Source organism: Nothobranchius furzeri, chromosome 7 (assembly GCF_043380555.1).
Source record: "Nothobranchius furzeri strain GRZ-AD chromosome 7, NfurGRZ-RIMD1, whole genome shotgun sequence".
NCBI classification, from domain to species: Eukaryota; Metazoa; Chordata; class Actinopteri; order Cyprinodontiformes; family Nothobranchiidae; genus Nothobranchius; species Nothobranchius furzeri.
In genome coordinates, this window is record NC_091747.1 from 66220831 (window position 1) to 66241387 (window position 20557).

At 44.5% G+C, this 20557-nt stretch overlaps 2 protein-coding genes across 8 annotated transcripts in view; one reads left to right on the plus strand and one right to left on the minus strand.

Moving 5' to 3' along the window:
- Positions 1 to 2759, minus strand: part of galnt7 (UDP-N-acetyl-alpha-D-galactosamine: polypeptide N-acetylgalactosaminyltransferase 7) — a 66870-nt gene extending 64111 nt beyond the window's left edge. For 2 of the 4 annotated variants that reach the window (XM_070553582.1, XM_070553579.1), the window contains exon 1: positions 2423 to 2758. In XM_070553582.1, the coding sequence (XP_070409683.1) occupies positions 2423 to 2545 (123 nt within the window). In that variant the 5' untranslated portion in view covers positions 2546 to 2758. Of the gene's footprint in view, positions 1 to 2422 lie in introns of all 4 variants that reach the window. The other 2 variants (XM_070553580.1, XM_070553581.1) reach the window with 2 other exon arrangements.
- A 1683-nt stretch (positions 2760 to 4442) lies between these two features.
- Positions 4443 to 14295, plus strand: vps37c (VPS37C subunit of ESCRT-I). 4 transcript variants are annotated; one of them, XM_015975292.3, is made up of 6 exons: positions 4443 to 4572; positions 4658 to 4739; positions 5210 to 5319; positions 6882 to 7053; positions 11731 to 11813; positions 13465 to 14294. In XM_015975292.3, exons 3-6 carry the CDS (start codon positions 5227 to 5229, stop codon positions 14161 to 14163), a joined length of 1047 nt encoding a protein of 348 aa, XP_015830778.3. In that variant the 5' UTR covers positions 4443 to 4572; positions 4658 to 4739; positions 5210 to 5226; the 3' UTR covers positions 14164 to 14294. The 4 variants fall into 4 exon arrangements, with proteins under 4 accessions (XP_015830778.3, XP_015830777.3, XP_070409499.1 ...); XM_015975291.3 differs by having other exon boundaries at positions 4658 to 4734; XM_070553398.1 differs by having other exon boundaries at positions 4537 to 4734.
- The last annotated feature ends 6262 nt before the right edge of the window (positions 14296 to 20557 follow it).

Here is a 20557-nt window from a genome sequence, read left to right on the forward strand (position 1 = left end):
AGGAGGTCTCGGGTTTCAACATCAGCACCCACAGAGAGTTTCACACTAATTCATTCATGTGACCTAAACATCTCTCAGGTGAACTAGGACAAGGAAGACCTATGACCTCTCAGGAGGGAGGGGGAAGGATCTGCACAGCCCACAGTAGATGCATACATATACGCGTGTATGGTATTTATATACAACATGGTCAGCATAAATGAGTACACCCCCCTGCATTAGTCAGAAAACTTTTAGTTTCCTTTCAGAATCAACATTCTCTATGACACCACACGATAAAATACTCCCAGTCATGTGGACCATTGATCACACACAAAAATAGATTTCCCATCAAATCCATTAAAGCCCATGTAGCATAAATGAGTACACCCCAATTCTAGTCTCAGGAGAAAAGCCAGACTTAAGACTACAACATCCTAGGTGGTATTTTAAATGTGTATATATATACATATATATATATATATATATATATATATATATATATATATGTATATATATATATATATGTATACATCATACATATAAGACCTTAAAGGAGACTAGAGCGTCAGGGCTTGTGTGTAGCACCTCTAGTGTGTGTTTAGTAAAACTCATCTCCTCCGTGTGAAACATCTCCCCAGCCTCATGGACGGATTCATCACTAAACCAATCAGAGGTGTTCATGATGTAAAACATGCAGCAACCTGCTGGAAGCAGACTGCAGCAGCAGGTATGTCAGCTAAACAGCTGCTGCCACTCTGAAGTTGCAAGTGTGATATTGTGGCTCCAGAGGGGGCGGGGTCTGAGTGACTTCATTAACCCTGTAAAGGCTCATTGTGAGATAATCACACAGGAACACATGTGGAGCCTGGTGAGAAGATGTTAAAGCTTTCCATCCTCTGGGATGTCCGTGTTGGTGTCCAAGTCTGGCTGCCATAACTCATGTCCTCCCCTTTCTCCTCCTCCTCGTGCTGCTCGGAGTTTACACCTGTACCTGTCTGTATGCCCCGCTCCTCCCTTCCTCCTCGTGCTGCTCGGAGTTTACACCTGTACCTGTCTGTATGCCCCGCTCCTCCCTTCCTCCTCGTGCTGCTCGGAGTTTACACCTGTACCTGTCTGTATGCCCCGCTCCTCCCTTCCTCCTCCTGCTCGCTGCAGACTAGGAGCAGAGGGCTCATCGAGAAGTTGACCAATCATGGGCAGCTTCAACATGGAGAGAGAGAGAAAGGGAGCAAGAAAAAAAACCAACAGACTGGGCTCTTGTGAGAAGGAGCCAGCCCTGATCGCTCGTTTGAAAGAGCCCTTTGGTTCACGAACGATCTCTATGTGTCTACTTGTACAGTACAGGCCACAGGTCTGGACATGCCATCTCATGGTTAGGGTTAGGGTTAGGATGTGGCTGTGGTACCAAACATGTGGACTCCTGGGTGAATAGACTTGGTACCACAACACAGTTAAGACAGCTAACACTTAGCTCCAGCAGTAATCCTTGGCTGTGAAGTGTCTGCTGAAGACATGAGTACTTCCTCTTTAAGCCCCTCCTACAGTCTTGCACTGATGGATGTTGGACACTAATGGAAATGGAGGGAGGAGTGCTTCAGAGCATGTGAAAAACAACCTTTTACGCTGCAGTAACTCTGCAATAACATTTGTTTTCCCCGCCACTGACGTACTTCCGGTTCAAAACCCAGGAAGTGTGGAAAAGGGATGATGGTAATGGCTCATCTTACAACGTCCCCTTTTCACATATAACATTATTCAGTTTGGTTGTATAGAAAAAAATAAACAGATTCAGTTCGCTGTTAACAATTTGACAATTTTTGGGAAATTCTTTATTCACAAATGCCGTTTTATGAAAGTGAAGCCAAGCCTGCCTTTTTTTTAAAATGATTTCATTCTTTTTTGCAAATCCCTTAAAAAGGTAAATAATATACAGGCTGTTGAACTTGTCAGTTTTACTGAAGATCTTTTGAACTAAAGTCCTCCGTCTGTTACTTTACTTTACCTTATACTTTACTATTTATAAATCTGGTTATTTCTGCTGCTTAGACTTTTTTTCCAATTGTATTTGATGAAAGTTGTTGGGTGCCTACTGAGTTTTATTGTTTGTTATTAAAGTGTAAGGTGACTGATGTTCAATAAAAAATAAATAAAACTCAGAGTCTGCGGTAAGTTGACTCAAGTTGAACATGCAATAGTGACAGCTCACTTCCGCCTGTGATCATGGTGACATATGCGGATGTGGCGATGCACCTGAGCCATGAATGAATGCCCCAGCATGTAGTAGCTGTGTTTGCGCAGGTGGTAAAGGAAGCTGCTGAGGAGACACATCTGAAAACAACAACGCCACAATCTACCTAGACCGCAGATCAGTGGCGAGTGTAGCTGAAGACATTCATGTGATAGAAAGTTTAGCTTCATTGTTTTGTTCCTGTCCTCTTACCCTTTTCTCGAAGGGGTTCTCCTCGTTGGGCTTTGGCGATAGAGATGACCAAAGCACAACCAGACCCAGAAACGTCCCGATGACAAGTAAACTCCGCAAAAGAAACCCCACTTTCACCCTCATCCTGGAAGCTGCTGCCAGCTAAGCTAGCTGCCACTGCTAGCGCGGGAAAGCGAGTGTCCCTCGGTCTCTTCCTTAAGTCTGTTATGAGATAAATAAAGTTGTTAGCTCAAGTGCTGCGAGTCCAGCTGAAACGTCCTGTTCCGTAGTTCATGTATTTCAGAACGTCACTTCCTGGTGTTCCTCCTGGGATCCGGTTCGGGAGTGACACCGCTCCGGGTGAACCGCTCGCCCCTCCTCTAAGGTTCCTGTCGCTACCAACGCGCTTCTGCGTTCATCCTATTTAGCAGATGAATATGGTAGAATCAAAACTAGCTGGTCCGATGGATGGAAACCCACAGCGTTTAACCGCTCCTATCCCGTCTTCCCCAGGCTCTGCAGTTGTTTACAATATGTCAAAGAGCAGGTGCAGCGTGCAGCTTTAGGGATGAGCTAGCAGCAAATGTGTGGTGGAGGCACGTCGCTCAAAGCTCTCGGTGTAAAACATAGAGCCAAAGATCCCGTTGGCCACGCAGACCCAAAAACACTATGAAACCTGAGAAAAGTGAGAGATTGATTAAACTGAAAGATAAAGTATAGAGTATGTAAATGTTTAGTGTATTTGTAAAGTAAAGGTTTTTAATTTTTATTATTAAAATGAAACAAATATTTCAAGAATATATTTTTAGATTTTGTGTATCTTTTCGTTCAGTGGGACTTAGATAAAGTTATTAAATATTACAGTTATTCTCTAATAGCCTACAAACATTTCTATGGTTTATTAAAGAGATTTCAGTCATTTTGATACTTGACTTGTGAAAGCTGACTTGAAGTTTGTTATTTTCTCTAGCATTATTTAGAAGGAAAGTTTCAAATATATTAAAATCAATATGGAACTATTTGGATTTTAGTAGCTTTCATGTTATGTGATTTAATAAAATTTTAATTTGACATTTTATGTTCTCTCTCTTTGTTGTGAAAAAGTTAGATATGTTTTAGTACTTAATGCTTTGCATCGGTCCACACGTGCAGCTGTTGGTCAGCTAATAGCCGTGTCATTTCAGGACACGTTGCTTCAACTATTAACGATCTACTTTTAAATCTTTATTCTGAATTGCTTATTCCGTTTTAGGCCACAGTCTTGTTATTGAAATGAAAACAAAAAGAAAGGATGCTTATGGAGATGTACAAAATTGGCAAGATATCATTGTTGATCAATATCCTCCAGCTCCGCTCTAAGGACAACATCCCATCTGTGTGTGTGTTGCTGTCCAACTGTCAGCAGACCAGGTCAGTCGAAATGGCAGAGAAACGAAAAACGGCAGACATCAGGTCGTTTTTTAATGCTCCAGAACGTCAAGTAAGTAGAAACTTGCATTTTGATAAAGACATCTATAAGAAAGAAATGAAATTGTTTCTAAATGGTTTCATTAGACAAAGTCCAGTCACTGGAGCACAGGCAGCCAGAGCCTGTCAGACACCGGCACAGTCTCAGGTCAGTCTCTTATAAGGACATACAGTGTTGTATGTAGAGAGCATTTTTTTCATGCCCCCCCCCCAAAAAAAAAAATTACTCTGAAGTTTTACTGTTTATTGCCCCCCCCCCCCCACACACACACACACACACACACAATTGAAATGGGATTTCCACCCTTGATTCAAAGATTTGTACTTTTGTATTTTACTGGAATTCTGTTGTTTCCTGCTTCTCAATAAAATAAACCGAATAGAGGTTTCCCTTGCGTCAGCTGAATCAGGCACCTACCATTCCACTGCATCTGCCTCATCTTTTACCCAGATAAGCAGCTTTCTTTAAAAACATTCTCCAATATTGTCAAATATTTTTATACGATGTATTTTACATGAAAAGGTCAATAAAGTGCGTTTACGGTTTATTAAACGTAGTTGCGTCCAAGCCCCACCCCGCAAGCAGTGGTAGGTTCCAAAAATGGCAACGGTTTCTTTCAGAGGGAAGTGAAACTTTCCTATTTTCGTCAGATTTTTTGGCTCATCTGCGCATTTCTAACGCGCGCGTTCACGTCTTTATTAAGGTAAAGACTGAAGAATTAGATAGAATGAGGGAAGCCGTCGCCTGAGGCCAATAACTTGATTCAGTGCTCCGTGTTTGCTCGCCAGATCGCCGGGCTTCCTTACGTTGGATGACTGTGACCACCGCTGCTGTTGACAACAGCTGCTCCGCGCGGAAGCTCCAGGTGAGGTGGGTGTAGCTAGCTAGCTTTCTGCTCGCTTCTGTCCGGCTGTGACCCCAGCCAGGGCAGGGCACACGCCCCGGAGACTGGTCGCGTCAGCAGCGGCGTTAGCATGTTGCTATTTTCGTAGCATTTGATTTTCAACCGTCTTCTGGTTGAACTTTCATCCACTTTTCTTAGAGGCTCACAGTCACGAGCCTTCATACCGCTCTGAATGTCACTGCTCCAGCTTAGACGGGCCGGAATGAAACTGTATTTGAAAGGATTCGGTTCTATTTACTACATAAAACCTCCTTATTTTGGATGATTTGAATGACTGATTCGCTCTATGTTACACTGAGTCTTGTCCTAGTCAACACTCACATATAATCATCTACATGAGTTACGACACGGAAATGTAACACGAGGCCTTCCAAGCGTCCGCTCTCGGGTTCTACTTCTCTGCTTTAACGCTTGTTTGTCGCTGCATGACGGACAGCTATCCTGGCCAATCAGATGGAGAAGCTCCAGGACCTGAGCCAATCGGAGCTGCAGGAGCTCCTGGATGAACCTGACCGGGTGGAGTCTATGGCTCTGGAGTCTGACGAGGTAAAGCTTCACTTTTCTCTTTAAAAACGTTCTGAAACCGCGCTTAAGAACTTTGAAACGAGCACCAGGTGTAGGACAGGTGTAGTCCAACCCAGGAGCAGGAACGTTCGTGTCGTTAAACTGCAGGAATGGGTTGGATGTTCTCACAAGAGTAACGTTATTACACAACTAAAGACAGCACTTCTTCTAGGTGGGCAACTCCAGTCCTCCAGGGCCAGAATCCTCCATGTTTTTGTTATTTCCCAGTTCCAACACAGTTGATTCAGCAGCTCATCAAGCTGCAGAAGCCAGCTCATCTCCTGCAGAATGAAATCAGGTGTGTTGAAACAGGGAAAACAGTAAAACATGTGGGATTGCCTCCAACCACCACCAGCAGGCAATGTGGGTTAAGTGTCTTGCCAAAGGACACAACGACAGCGACAGACTGAACGGGGCTCGAACCTGCAACCTTGCGATTACGGGGCGAGCTCTTAACTCCTGTGCCACCGCTCTATAGCTGGTAGCATAACCCCAGTAAATGTTCCTGCTGGTGGGTTCTGACTAGCCCCATGGTTACACTCGCCACAGTCAAGAGTCTGACCAGACCTTAGTTCCATGGAATTATTATTCATTTCATTTGTTTGCTTTTATTTGGGATGGAAACTGGTGACTTGTTCACACTCTCCTTGTAAATGAAAACTCACAGTTGAAGATGTTTGGTTGTGTTAGTTTGCCTTTGTTTTTGTTTTTGTTAGCAGCTCTACGTGACCCCAAACCATACCCCAGGGCCCTCGTTTATCCAGCGTTCGTAGAAACTGTCCCGTACTCCTTCCTCCGAATGACGTTTAGAATGTTCGTACGAGCGGTCAGAGGACTGATTTAGGAAACGTGGTGGCCTCTCCTCCGCAGCCTTCTGATGATAAATCCCACCTGTGCGTGCCCAGGTACTCGTGTCCGTTCTCAGTCATTTACACCCTTAATTAACCATCTTTGGTCACGCTACGTCCTTAGCACATGAGGGGATTCCCTGTTGGTTTCCAGGGCAAAAAAACTTTGATAGTGAGATGGAAACACTGGCTGCTGAAGCATTTAAGAACCAAAGTTACAGAGGTCCGAGACGCTGTACTGTCGGGTCACTAACGTTCCCAAATCCCAGCACAGCAGAAGGACTTCCTTTAAGATCAGAGCGCTCCCGGAGAACATGTTCCCTCCAGAGAGCACGTTCTGGTAAATCCTCCACTAACACAGATCAGCCATGATATGACGTCAGATTCCCGTTGGTCACGCGTGTCTTTTATTGGTTTTTGCACCAATTATGCAAAAAAGCAGTTTTTCCACCAAAAAAATGATTTTATGGGTAGAATAATTTATAGATGTGGAACACGTGTGGATGGCAGACTTTCAGTACTGCGGTTCCCTCGTTCTACCACTAGATGCTGTTCCAACGCATGGCCAGAGCCGTTCAGATATGTAGGCACAAGTACAAGCTGGTAAATGCCACAGATCTGTTTGTAAGTACGGTGGATGAATGAGGGCCCAGGTCTTTACACGCAGTGATCTGATCATCACATTCTCATTTTCAGATTCAGAATATTCAGCTGGAGAGAGAGATGGCACTAGCATCTAATCGCAGTCTGGCAGAACAAAACCTTGACATGAAACCTCATTTGGAGTTGAAGAAGGAAGTGCTGGTGGCAAGATATTGTCATCTAGAGACAGTCGGAGAAGCTTACAGACAGCACTGCTCCCTGAGAGGTATGAGAAACGTACACACAGGAAACGACTAAAGCTAACGACATGACTGCTCGTAGTGAAGGAATAAGGATGGCGTCACGAGAGTAGTAGAGGCCAGGGTCTATAATACCAGACAGGGAAGGAGGAGCTGACCCTACGAAGATGCCCCTGAGGCAGGACGGAGCTAAGTGTGATCAGAACCTCATAACCTTCCCTCACAGAGAACTCGTCGGACTTACCGTCTGCAACACGGATCAAACTTGCTCTCTTTGCACCTTGAGCCCCTTTGACATCCTGGGTGGCTCGGTCGCCGCTGGCTGATTTTACCTGCCAATCAGAGGCTCCCTCTGTAGGTAGGTGTGAACTTCAGCCAGCCAATCAGTTCGTAGTGGGTGTGTCGGGTCGACACTGCACCACGCTGACCACCAGAGAAGTTACCCCACCAGGGCTAGACCGGGCACAAAGGGCTATCCACCCCATCCTACCTGAGCGCCCCCCACAGAGTGGCCCCTGGGACACAATCTTAAGCATTTTCCAGATCCATAAAACATTTGTGGACTTGTTGGGAAACACCATCCATAGCCTGAAGATACCCATGATGCTCCTACTCAACCCCCGGAGCTCCACCTCCACGTACATGTCTACCTATGTCAGTAGTCCCATCTCTAGGTCCTCCAGCTCTGTTTCCTCTCAGGAATACATGTTGGTGGGATTAAGGAGCTCCTCAGAGTATTTGTTCCACCTCGACTATATCCCTAGGTGAAGCCAGCAGCTCTCTATCCCCGCTAAACTCTGTGAGAGGAGCAGGGCCCATTTGGAGTTGGATTTCAATTCAATTCAGTTTATTTGGCGCCAAATCACGACAGGAGTTGTCTCAAGTCACTTCACAAGGCAAACATTCCAGTTGGATTCAGTCCCTTAAGCCAATCAGTAAAAGGTTTCCTATGTAAGGAACCCTAGCAGAATGCATGGAGTTACCAACATCCCCCGCCATCCTCGGACGTGGTGGAAACTCGGCCGAAGGTGTGAGTTGAAGGTCATTTTGACAGCTTCTTCCACCAGGCGTTCCCCAGCAGACCCTTACTATATTTTTGGGCCAGCCAGGTCTACGTGGTGTCCTGTCCAGCCATCTGATCCAACGGTGCACCGCTGCTGATACAGCGCCACTATGGTGACGCAACGCTGCAACTGCAGTTAAAGTAACATCCATATAGCTGGGGGCAGAGTGACATCAGGCTGGGGCCGCACAAAAATAGCTGGAGGCGGCCGCCACGCTAATTTGAATGCAGGAAAACCCTGCCATTGACGTGACCTAGGCTGGCCTGGTACCTGGTATAAAAGATGTTGGCTAAAGACAAACACTCGGGCAGAGTCTGGGGGTTAACATGAACTCTCTCACCCAGAGCAACTCCACCACAGCAGTGAGGTTCATGACTGGGGAGGCACTGACTGCTCTGGAGTCAGACCTACTAACATATTTTATTTTTCACCTTGAATGAAATGTTTTGTTTAGGGGATGTCCCGTTCCGATAGTGATATTGACCCAAAAACACTGTCGGATTATATCGGACTGCATCAAAAATCTCCGATATCAGCGGTACGTTCTGCTTTAAATTCCATTCCAGCAGTTCTACCCATCAGCGCCCAGATCCAGCATGCAACGTCCACGTGATCAGAACAGTGTGTGCTAGCAAAGTAGCGAGGAACAATGTCGGCCATGTGGCTGTATCCGAAAGACAGTTTAGCTCAGTGCAACACTTGTCATGCACCAGTTTCCCGTGGTGGAACAGAACCAGAAGAACACGTCCAACCTCATCGTGCATTAGAGGCACTAAACACAGCAGGAGGATTTTCTCAGTGTGTGAAAATTAAACTTTAGACACTCAACTAGTAGCAGTTGGTCAGTGAGCAATGTTGTTTTTTTCCTCTTGTCCCCAACTTAAGCTGTTCACATTCATGCAGCAAAGGTAATAAAACATTGGTCAGTTTTTTATACTTCCTATTGCTGGCTTTTGCAGACCTGCCAACCTGCACGCATTTGCGTAGCCAGTACGCAAACTGGCATCTATCTACTCTGGTCCGACTCGCCCCTCTAAACTACGCATAAAGCTACGTCTACACGAGTTGAGTCCTGTGACAAAAATGCACATGTGGGGGGATTATGACACGTCTCTAAATAAAGTAAAATTTTCCAGTGCAGAGTGGAGACAACCCATAGAAGAACTGATTTGATCTCATTTCATAGAAAAATAGAACAGGTCAGATGCACCTAATAAATAAATTACTAACAAACTCAGGAATCTGTTTCTTTGTTTCACTGTTCTGGTGCTGAGAATATCACTAATGTGGATCAAAGGAGACACACAGATGAATGCACCTCTTTATTATTTGGAGACTACATTTACTGCAGCTGGCAGAGGCAGAGGTTGTTTCTATTGATACACGGATTTACAGAATCATTTTAAATGGTAATAGGGGAAGACTGCAGGAGGGAGCGGTAAAATACAGGGGGTCCCCAGCAAAAACAAGAAACTACGAGTCTGATGAAACCCGCTGGTTTTCCATCAGGCAGTCACGGGGCAGCTCCAGCGACCCAGTGGCTGTGCTGGGTCAATGTTATCGAGCTCAGTCCGGTACCGGCTCGGCCGTGAACGAGCCGAGGCGACGTCGTGCTCTGCTTAAGAATAGGCGTTATTTTCCCGCTTCAGAAGAAGCGTCCAACGTGTTTTTACGCTTTCTCCGAGACATGTCACGTCGCTAAGTTGTTGGAAATATTCAGCGATTTTGACCATAAGTGTGATAAAACCAACCAGAAAACTAATGTATAAACCAGTCATTGCATAAACTGACTTTATAACAAATCATTGTTGGTATTTTACCCGTCACAATGATGAGAGGCGGTACCTTCTCTGACCGCACGTCACTGCACTGCAGTAAGGTTTTAGTAGGAGTGAGCCAAGTGTTTTCTATGTCTGACTCCAGATAATTTACAATAAATAAAGTACACTAGATTTTTAGACCATTTAAAACTAAGGCTGCAGGGATTAACTGGTTTTACTATTAACCCCGGTTAACCCCCGTAAAGACGTCTCCCCCACGGTCAAAGACAAAAGCGAAACTGAACGCGAGCAGAAGCAGAGACAGCAACCGACGGGACGGCTCCATTTCCACCTAGGAAGCGGTGGAAGTCTCCTGTGTGGTAATATATCAGGAACACCACACTAATACGGTGTTTGACCCCCTTTTGCCTTCAGAACTGCTTTAATTCTACGTGGCGTTGATTCAACAAGGTGCTGAAAGCATCTTTAGAAATGTCGGCCATATTGATAGGATAGCATCTTGCAGCTGATGGAGATGTGTGGGATGCACATCCAGGGCACGAAGCTCCCGTTCCACCACATCCCAAAGATGCTCTATCAGGTTGAGATCTGGTGACGGTGGGGGCCGTTGTAGTACAGTCAACTCATCGTCATGTTGAAGAAACCAGTTTGAAGTGGTTGGAGCTTTATGACATGGTGCATTATCCTGCTGGAAGTGGCCATCAGAGGATGGGTACATGGTGGTCATGAAGGGGTGGACATGGTCAGAAACAATGCTCACGTAGCCCGTGGCATTTCAACCATGCCCAACTGGCACTAAGGGGCCTAAAGTGTGCCAAGAAAACATCCCCCACACCATGACACCTCCACCACCAGCAGCCTGCACAGTGGTAACAAGGCATGATGGATCCATGTCCTCATTCTGTTTACGCCAAATTCTGACTCCACCGTCTGAATGTCTCAACAGAAATGGAGACTCATCAGACCAGGCAGCATTTTTCCAGGCTTCAACTGTCCAGTGTTGGTGAGCTGGTGCAAGCTGTAGCCTCTGTTTCCTGTTTGTAGTGGAGATGAGTGGTACCCGGTGGGGTCTTCTGCTGTTGTAGCCCATCCGCCTCAAGCTTGTACGTGTTGTGGCTTCACAGATGCTTTTCTGCATTCCTCGGTTGTAACGAGGGTTAGGGTCTTCTATCAGCTCGAATCAGTGGGCCCATTCTCCTCTGACCTCTAGCATCAACAAGGCATTTGGCCCACAGGACTGCTGCATACTGGATGTTTTTCCCTTTTCACACCATTCTTTGTAAACCCTAGAAATGGTTGTGGGTGAAAATCCCAGTAACTGAGCAGATTGTGAAATACTCAGACCGGCCCGTCTGGCACCAACAACCATGCTACGCTCAAAATAGCTTAAATCACCTTTTTCTCCCATTCTGACCTTCAGTTTGGAGGTCAGGAGATGGTCTTGACCAGGACCACACCCCTAAATGCATTGAAGCAACTGCCATGTGATTGGTTGATTAGATAATTGCATTAAGGAGAAGTTGAACAGCTGTTCCTAATAATCCTTTAGGTGAGTGTATTGCCACACAGGAGACTCAGACCGACTGCTAGGTGGAAATGGAGCCGTCCCGTCGGTTGTTGTCCTGGTTTCTGCTCATGTTCAGTTTCACTTTTCCTTGAGCATGCGGGTCGCGCTATTGTCTTTTAGTTTTTTATTGGTGGGGACGTCTTTACGGTTTAAAACATGCCATGGTGTTGATGATGTCATACATATCCTGTGACGTATTTTTCTTGTACTTGGCTGCTTTTTGAATATTTTAATCTTGCTGTCCGTTTCTCCCGTTTCCTTGATTTGGATCCATCTTGTTCTCCTCATCAGATGGGATGGTGGGTCAGATCTCTCCAGAAGCACTATTCCCAAGATTGCAAACGGAGACTGGTGAAACGGAGGCCGAATCCGAGGTCAGTACTCAACTGAACTCAAACAGTAGCTGCAGTTCCACCAGATGAGGGGGGGGGGGGGGGGGGGGGGGGTAGGTTAAAGTTTAACACGAAAATTTTTTATGCTTTAAAAAATGAGTTTCTTAAATGTTCAGTCAGCAACCTTTTTATTTGATCATAGAATGCATTTTATTCTAATGGTTATATTATTTGTGTCTAGAAACACACACACACACACACACAGCGCGAGAGAGGCAGGGCATTTAAGCCTATTCTTAAATGTAGACAAGGTGTCTGCCTCACGGACTAAAGCTGGGAGCTGGTTCCACAGGAGAGAAGCCTGATAACTAAAAGATCTGCCTCCCATCCTAATTTTAGATCTTCTGGAAACCACCGGTAGACCTGCAGTCTGAGAGCGAAGTGCTCGGTTAGGAACATACGGAACAATCAGATTACTGATGTATGATGGAGCTTGATTATTAAGAGCTTTATATGTGAGAAGAAGGATCTTAAAATCTATTCTGAATTTAACAGGTAGCCAATGTAGGGAAGCTAAGACAGGAGAGATATGATCTCTCTTTTTAATTCTCATCAGAACTCTAGCTGCAGCATTTTGGACAAGCTGAAGACTTTTAACTACATTCTGTGGACTTCCTGAGAGTAATGGATTACAGTAATCCAGTCTCGATGTAATAAATGCATGAACTAGTTTTTCAGCATCACTCCTGGAAAGGATGCTTCTAATCTTAGCAATATTCCGAAGGTGGAAAAAGGAAATCCTACAAACCTGATTAACCTGGGATTTGAATGACATGTCCTGGTCAAAGATAACACCAAGGTTCCTTACTTTGTTCTCGGAGATTAATGTAATGCCATTAAGGTCAGGTGATTGGCTAAGCAATTTCCTTTTCTGGATTTCTGGTCCAAAGATGAGAACTTCCGTCTTGTCTTGATTTAACAGCAAAAAGTTTAGAGTCATCCAATTTTTTATGTCCTCAAGACAAGCCTGTAATCTACCCAACCGATTAGGTTCATCAGGGTTAATGGATAAATATAGCTGAGTATCGTCAGCATAACAGTGGAAGTTTATCCCATGCTGTCTAATGATTTTACCAATTGGGAGCATATATATAGTAAAAAGAATTGGTCCAAGCACTGAACCCTGTGGTACTCCACAAGTAACCCTGGAGTATGAAGAAGATTTGTCATGTACATTTACAAAATGAAATCTGTCAGACAGGTAGGATTTAAACCAGCCTAATGCTGTTCCTTTGATCCCTACAACATGTTCAAGTCTTTCTACAAGAACATTGTGATCAACTGTGTCAAAGGCAGCACTGAGATCTAACAAGACTAGAACAGACACAAGATTCTTATCTGAGGCCATGAGACTATCATTTGTAACTCTCACTGATGCAGTTTCAGTGCTTTGATACTCTCTAAAACCAGACTGTACTGCTGTTCAGTCGCTGTGACTGGTACAAACTGGTAATATATTGTACTCCCATCAGGGGCTTCCCAGTTTGAGGTGAGCTGGAGTAATGTAGACGCAGAGGGGCTGGGAGGGATGCACATGTCACGTTGAACCCCACCTGTCTCTGTCCTGTCGCCAGGCTGGTCGTTTATGGCAGCTTTGCGTCTAATCCTGGGCTGTGTTCTCGTTTGTCTGCAGGCTCTGGCAGATGAGTTTCTGGATGGCTCTCTGCCGTTGGACTCCTTCCTTGAACGCTTTCTTCTCCTGCGCTCACTTGCTCACAAAAGACGTGTGCAGCTAGAGAAACTCCAAGAACTTCTGCGACAGAAGAGTGAGGGCAGCTCCATCAACATGACATCGTCTGCATGTGTCAACCAGAGCCCTGCGGTCACACAGTCACCATGGAGCCAACAGACAAGCACAGCAACAACCACAGATCAGCAGCAGCAGCAGAACTCTCAACCAGCACCCTCCTCTGCAGGGGCATCGTCTGCGCTCCCTTTCAGCCAGTACCCTGTTACCACTCCGAACCCCCCTTCCACAGGGGCAGCAGTGGGCTCTGTCCCCAACAATCCACCACAGTTCCCTCCTTACCCAAGTTCTGGATTACCTTTTACCCCAGCAGGGAGCTACTCTGGGCCCAGGCCAGCATTCATGCCAGCTGCTCCCATCAGCTGCCCTTACCCAAACCAGCCTTCCTTCCCTGCTCCGCACCCTGGCTCAGCATTTGGGCAGTACATTCCCAGCCATCCGAGCAGTGGTACCACAGCATACCCAGCCTCTTACAGTTATGGGGGCTACAGCTACCCAGCTGGGCCACCGTATTCCAATTCTCAGTCACCATCGGGGAGGCCCATCTACAGACCAGGATATGGAGTTCCTCAGCCGTTCTCCTGAGAACCCTGCAGCTTCAGAGTTCCTCAGAATTCTTCCTTTCTTTTGTCTCACATTTTAACTACCCCCGATCACCCCCCCCCCCCCATCCTATTGTCTTAAAAGCCCCCTAACATGCTCCTTCCTTAAGAACACGGCCTCCCTCTCCAGAGATCTGTTGCTTGACTTAACTTTGTTGCACTAATGATTATATCAGTTTCATCCAACTCTCCCACGCTAGTCTCAGGTTGTTGCATTGTGTTGAAATGTTAAAACACCGTGTTATCGGGTTATTCATCCATCCATTCACGTCACAGGCTCTGCTCTTCTTCCTCTGTGTTTGAGTGTTGCCATGTCCCATCACCCTTTGTGTGACTAAACATGGCAGAACTGACTTGTAACACTACAGAAAAATGTAAAGTGTCTGTGTCATCTCTACCTGCTTTACATTATTATTTATGACAGAACGTCCAGCGATGAATCGTCAAATACAATTAAATACAAGGATGATGCAACCCAAGTGAGTAATCATCAGTCTGAAACTATCCATGTTTTCATGTAATTCTGCATCATGAATGCCATTAGTTAGCATCTACCAACCTTATAATGGTTTCCCAGCCGTGGTCCTCAGGGCCCGCCGACATGCATGTTGTCCATGTCTCTGCTTCAGCACGCCTTATTTACATGGCCTCCTCAGCAGGACATCAAGTGCTGCAGATGCCTGTTAATCACTCATTCATGTAAGTCAGCTGTGTGGTAGCAGGGACATGCTGGTGTTTACAAGGGCAGCATGGTAAACATGTGGGGCAGTGTGCCCCGATTACCAGGGTTTGGAAACACCAAGAGTTTTACAGACTCAGCACAACCATTAGAAATCACTCTGAATTGTAAAGGGGCAGGTACAATAGTCCTGGTTCAGTTCTGTTTACTTAGAAAGAACCAAGTCAGGACCAGAGTCAGCTCAAGGACCTGCACACAGTAAATAACACAGGTCAGGCCATTAAGCCAATCAGTAACAAGTTTCCTATATAAGGAACCCAGCAGGTCGCATCGAGTCACTGACTAGTGTCAAGAGTCTTTACAGCAATCCTCATACTAAGCAAGCATGCAGCGACAGTGGAGAGGAAAACTCCCTTTTAACAGGAAGAAACCTCCAGAGAATCCTGGCTCAGTATAAGCAGCCATCCTCCACGACTCACTGGGGATGGAGAAGAGAGAACACACACACACACACGGGCTGAACGATTTCAGGAAAAGTTTGAATTGTGATTTCAGTTCAAGTCATGATTTTCTTCAATAAGCTACAACATTAGCCTGCCAAGCCATCCTGTATATTAGTGAATAATGATCTAGACCAGGGGTGTCAAACTCATTTTAGCTCAGGAGCCACATTGAGGGAAATCTAGTCCCAAGTGGGCCGGACCGGTAAATTAAAAAAAAACTTCAGATTGTTTTCTTTGTTTTAATACAATCAATATAAAACAAGGCTGGAGCCTGAGGACAGTGTAGTAAAAGTACAACACCTGAAGTGTACTTGAAAATTTGAAAACAAATAAAAAATACATTCCTTAGTGATTCAAAGAGCTTACAGATCACATGGCTAGATCAGTTTCATGCAGCACTTAAAATATATTTGACTCACTTTACTTTACATCTTTTAGCTTTCACCAGCACATCAACATCAGGAGTCACATCCTGAGTGGCGGCCAACTTCAGGATGTGATTCAAGTTCTTGTGTGAGCCTTGAGCGCAGCTTTGTTTTATTTATACTCGTTACAGAGGAAACTTGCTCACAAAGATACGTTTATTTTCACTCTACATTGTAAAGTATGAAAATAAAGTTTACACAACCATCTCGCGGGCCGGATTTAACCCGCTTGCGGGCCGGATCTGGCTTGCGGGCTGCATATTTGACACCCCTGATCTAGACTAATCTAGTACAACAAATCATTCACATTAATATTTACTATCCAATCATACAATAAAACAGTTAAAGCTATTCATATTTTCTACCATTTTTATATTTATTTCTTGTTTTAATGTGCGTGTTAAGAAACTTGGGGGTTTTTATCTAGAGAGGTGCTGTTGCCACCACCATAACACGGGGAAACCCTGGATGTAAAGAACAGATCCTGGATCTGTCAGAACCGCTAAAAAAACACAGCTTTGGGGTCACATGATTGTGCTGTTTGAAATCGCAATTTCAGTCCAAAGACCGTTCAACCCTACTTTACACTCCACCTCCCTCTACTCCCCCACTTGTCCAGATCTGGGCTAACATCAGGTTTTAACCATAGGCCCTATCAAATAAAAATGTTTTAAGCCTAGTCTTAAAAGTAGACAAAGTGTCTGCCTCACGGACTAAAGCTGGGAACTGGTTCCACAGGAGAGGAGCCTGATGAATAAAAGATCTGCCTCCCATCCTAATTTTAGATATTCTGGTAACCACCAGTAAACCTGCAGTCTGAGAGTGAAGTGCTCTGTTAGGAACACATGGAAGTATCAGGTCACTGATATATGATGCAGCTTGATTATTAAGAGCTTTCATTTCATTAATTTCACTTATAAAGCTCTCTACCACCACTGATCACAATGCATCAAAGTGCTGGACACAGGCAAAAAAGCAACCCAAAACATAGGTAAAAATTCTCAATAAATACAATAGATAACCTCAGACAGAACTTCCAAAACGTTCTGGGGGAGGCGGGGGTTATTGAGTCCGAATGGGCTCTGTTCTGTGCCTCCGTCGTTGTGGTGGCCAACCAAAGCTGTGGCCGCAGGGTCGTCGGTGCTTGTTGTGGTGGCAACTCCCGAACCCGCTGGTGGACACTGGCAGTTAGGGATGCTGTCAAGCTGAAGAACGAGTCCTATCAGGTCCTTTTGGCCTGTAGGACTCCAGAGGCAGCTGATGATAGTTGAGTTTATCCATTAAACCTGATGATTGCATAATCGTTTATAAAAAGGACACAATTGTGCCACATTACTGCCATGGTCTGACCACTAATGAACAAACTAAGGCTCCCAGATGCTGCCACAGCGTTGCGGCAAATTGTTGGCATTGTTTTGTAAAAACGGCTCTATGCTAAACCTGATAGCATAAACTAGCATTTCTTAAACAAGCAAAAACGCTTACATTAAAAAATAAAACCTCAACGTTACACTGACCAAAGCCACCCTCCGAAATCAATATCTTACCTCTATCCTTAGTTGTTCTCTGTTCCTCTGCTTTTTTCTTCTTCCTTGTCTCCCATCCACTCGGATAACTGCGTTTCGGGGCCATGCTACCTCAATGTCGTGTATAAACCTGGAATGAACCTAAAGCCAGACTGTAGGAGGATAGCCTGCAGGTCCACTGCATGACAGCAGACAGTGGAGAGAGCAACAGTTCTGGCCTCATGTGTCACAAAATATCTTATCTCACTGTGGCTTATTGCTATAACAGCCTTAATTATTTATTTCTAATCATTTTAAGTAATACCTAAGTTATAGCCCACTGGCCTACAGCAGCTTTGGGAACCACCTAGTGTGGGCAATATGCAACTGCATAGGTTACATAGGAAGAAACGGCCCTGATGAACCTAATCGGTTAGTTATATTACAGGTTTGTCTTGAAGACATAAAAAATTGTATGACTCAAAATGTTCTGCTTTTATTTCAAGACAACTGAAGTTCTCATCTTTGGACTTGAAATTCAGAAAAGGAAACTGCTCAGTCAGTCACCTGACCCAAACGGCATTAAATTAGTCTCTGAGAACAAAGTAAGGAACCTTGGTGTTATCTTTGACCAGGACATGTCATTCAAATCCCAGGTTAAACAGGTTTGCACTTTTAAGAATAGGCTTAAAACATTTTTATTTGATAGGGCTTATGGTTAAAATCTGATGTTAGCCTAGATCTGGACAAGTGGGGGAGTAGAGGGAGGTGGAGTGTACAGTCGGTAAAGACGGCTCTCCCTTGCCCTGCCTCCAACATGCCTCCATCTAAATAGGATAGATTATCCAGAGTTATCTCTGTAGTTATGCTGCTATAGGCTTAGACTGCTGGAGGATACACTGACCACTTTTCACACTCTACTGCTTTCTTCTACAGTCTGCTCTTTAACTGTATTATTTCCTGCTATTTCAGCTGTTAACTTTATTTTCTCTAAGTGTTTTTCTCCCCAGAAGAAGCTACAACGATGTTCTGCTGAGCTGCGGTGGCCTCTTGGAGGGGGCCATCGACTAGCACACTGCTGCTAACCACTTAAACATTCTCCCTCTCCTGATAATAACTTTTTGCTTTCCTTGATGTTGGATGTGCTACTACTAGTTTATCCTATTAATTATAGATCCACTAGGATACATACAATAAAGTTTATCTCTCACCAAATAGAATATTTACTAAGACATCACAATATAACTATAGACACATTACTTTGCCTTTGTTTGTGTGTGTGTGTGTGTGTGTGCGCGCTCTTCACAGCAGTGAGAGACAGAGAAAAACTGTTTTAGTCAGAGGCTTGTTAACTCTACAGCATCCAGAATCGCACATGCAGGAAGGCCTCACGGGCTGATTCTACCTGCCAATCGGAGGCTCCCGTTAATGGTAGTCAAAATTTTGAGCCAGCCTATCAGTCTGAAGTTTGTGGACCAGTTTGCCTCCAGGCAGACCTCCGTGGGAAGAGGGCTGAAAAGACGTCCGGTTGCACGTGGGAAAATCCATGGCTACATAAATGAGACGCTCCCAACCTGGTCCAGGCGCAGTAGACAATGTAGTGTGTAAATACCATAAGTTTCTTGGGGTCTTGTTGACGAGTGAGGGAAAAATGAAGCATGAGATCGATAGGCAGATTGGTGCTGCCTCTACAGTACTGCCATCTGTCGTTGAGAAGAGAGAGCTGAGCCGGAAGGCAAAGCTCTTTATTTACCAGTCAATCAATGTTACTACCTTCACCTGTGGTCTCTAGCTGTCGGTAGTGACCGAAAGAATGAGATTGTGGATATAAGCAGCCAGAATGAGTTTTCTTCGCAGAGTGGCTGGGCTCTCCCTCAGAAACAGGGTGAGAAGCTTGGTCATCCAGGAGGGGCTCAGAGTAGACCCGCTGAACCTCCACATCAAGAGGAGCCAGTTGAGGCGGCTCCGGCGTCTGGTCATGAAGCTTCCTGGATGCCTCCCTGGTGAGGTTTTCCAGGCACGTCCAACCGGGAGGAGACCTAAAGGAAGACCAGGACGTGCTGGAGGGAAATGTTCATTATATTCTGGTGGATATCTGGAACGTTAAATTCTGCTAGTAACAATAGAATTAGATATCTGGAATACATATCCTGTCTGCCTAATAACTGTTTAAAAGGACACTTTATCATTATTATTATTTTTATTATCGCTACTATTATTTATTATTATTATTACTGCAAATGACAATAATGACATAATGATATCCTTATTATTTACTCTATATTATTTACTATTATTTTATCTCATACACATGAAGGCATCGTATTCTAGCTACTCACACGCAGTCCACTTATAATTGGAGGCAATTTTAATTTTTGGATGAACTCTTTAACAGACAGGCTCAGTGCAGCTGGGACTCAGCGCAATTGGCAATCCACTAACATAGTTAAACAGTACATGAGTGATTATGGGCTTTGTGATGCATGGCGATCTCTTCATCCTAACCGTAGAGAGTATACTTTTTTCTCACACGTCCATCATTCTCATTCACGTCTGGATTATTTTCTAGTCATCAGCTCATTGTTGGCTGACATTTCAGACACTGAGATACACCCCATAGTTGTCAGCGACCATGCTCCGGTCTCATTGACTCTGGTAAACAAGAAGACAATCCCACCAAGCAAAAACTGGAGGTTTAATACATCACTGCTCAAAGACAAAGGTTTTACAGAATTGTTTAAAAAGGAGTGGGCTTTATATTTAGAACATAATGACCTGCCTGGAACATCAGCATCTATTCTTTGGGAGGCAGGAAAGGCAGTGATGAGAGATAAAATAATCTCTCTCTCATCACATAAGAAAAAAACAGAAAACAAATGTATTCAGGAGTTAGAAGAAATCATTAAGTCTTTAGAGGCATCCACAGAAGAAGAGTTAATGAGCAAATTACGTAAAGCTAAATTAGAACTTCATGGAATTATTGACAAAAAGACACAATTTTTAGCACAAAGACTACGAATAGAAAACTTTGAACATAGTAATAAATCAGGTAAATTTTTAGCTAACCAGGATAATCTTATCCTGTTTAAAAATCCCGTTAGTCTCATGCTTCAGCAGTTTGCTGCAGTCAGTAGCTGCGTTTACATGGACACATTTAATCGGAATAAAAGCCTGATCGGAATTAAAATGCGTCATGTAAACAAGCCATTCAGAATACTCTGACCCGATTAAACTCAATCGGATCAACTTTTCATTCCGATTGAGA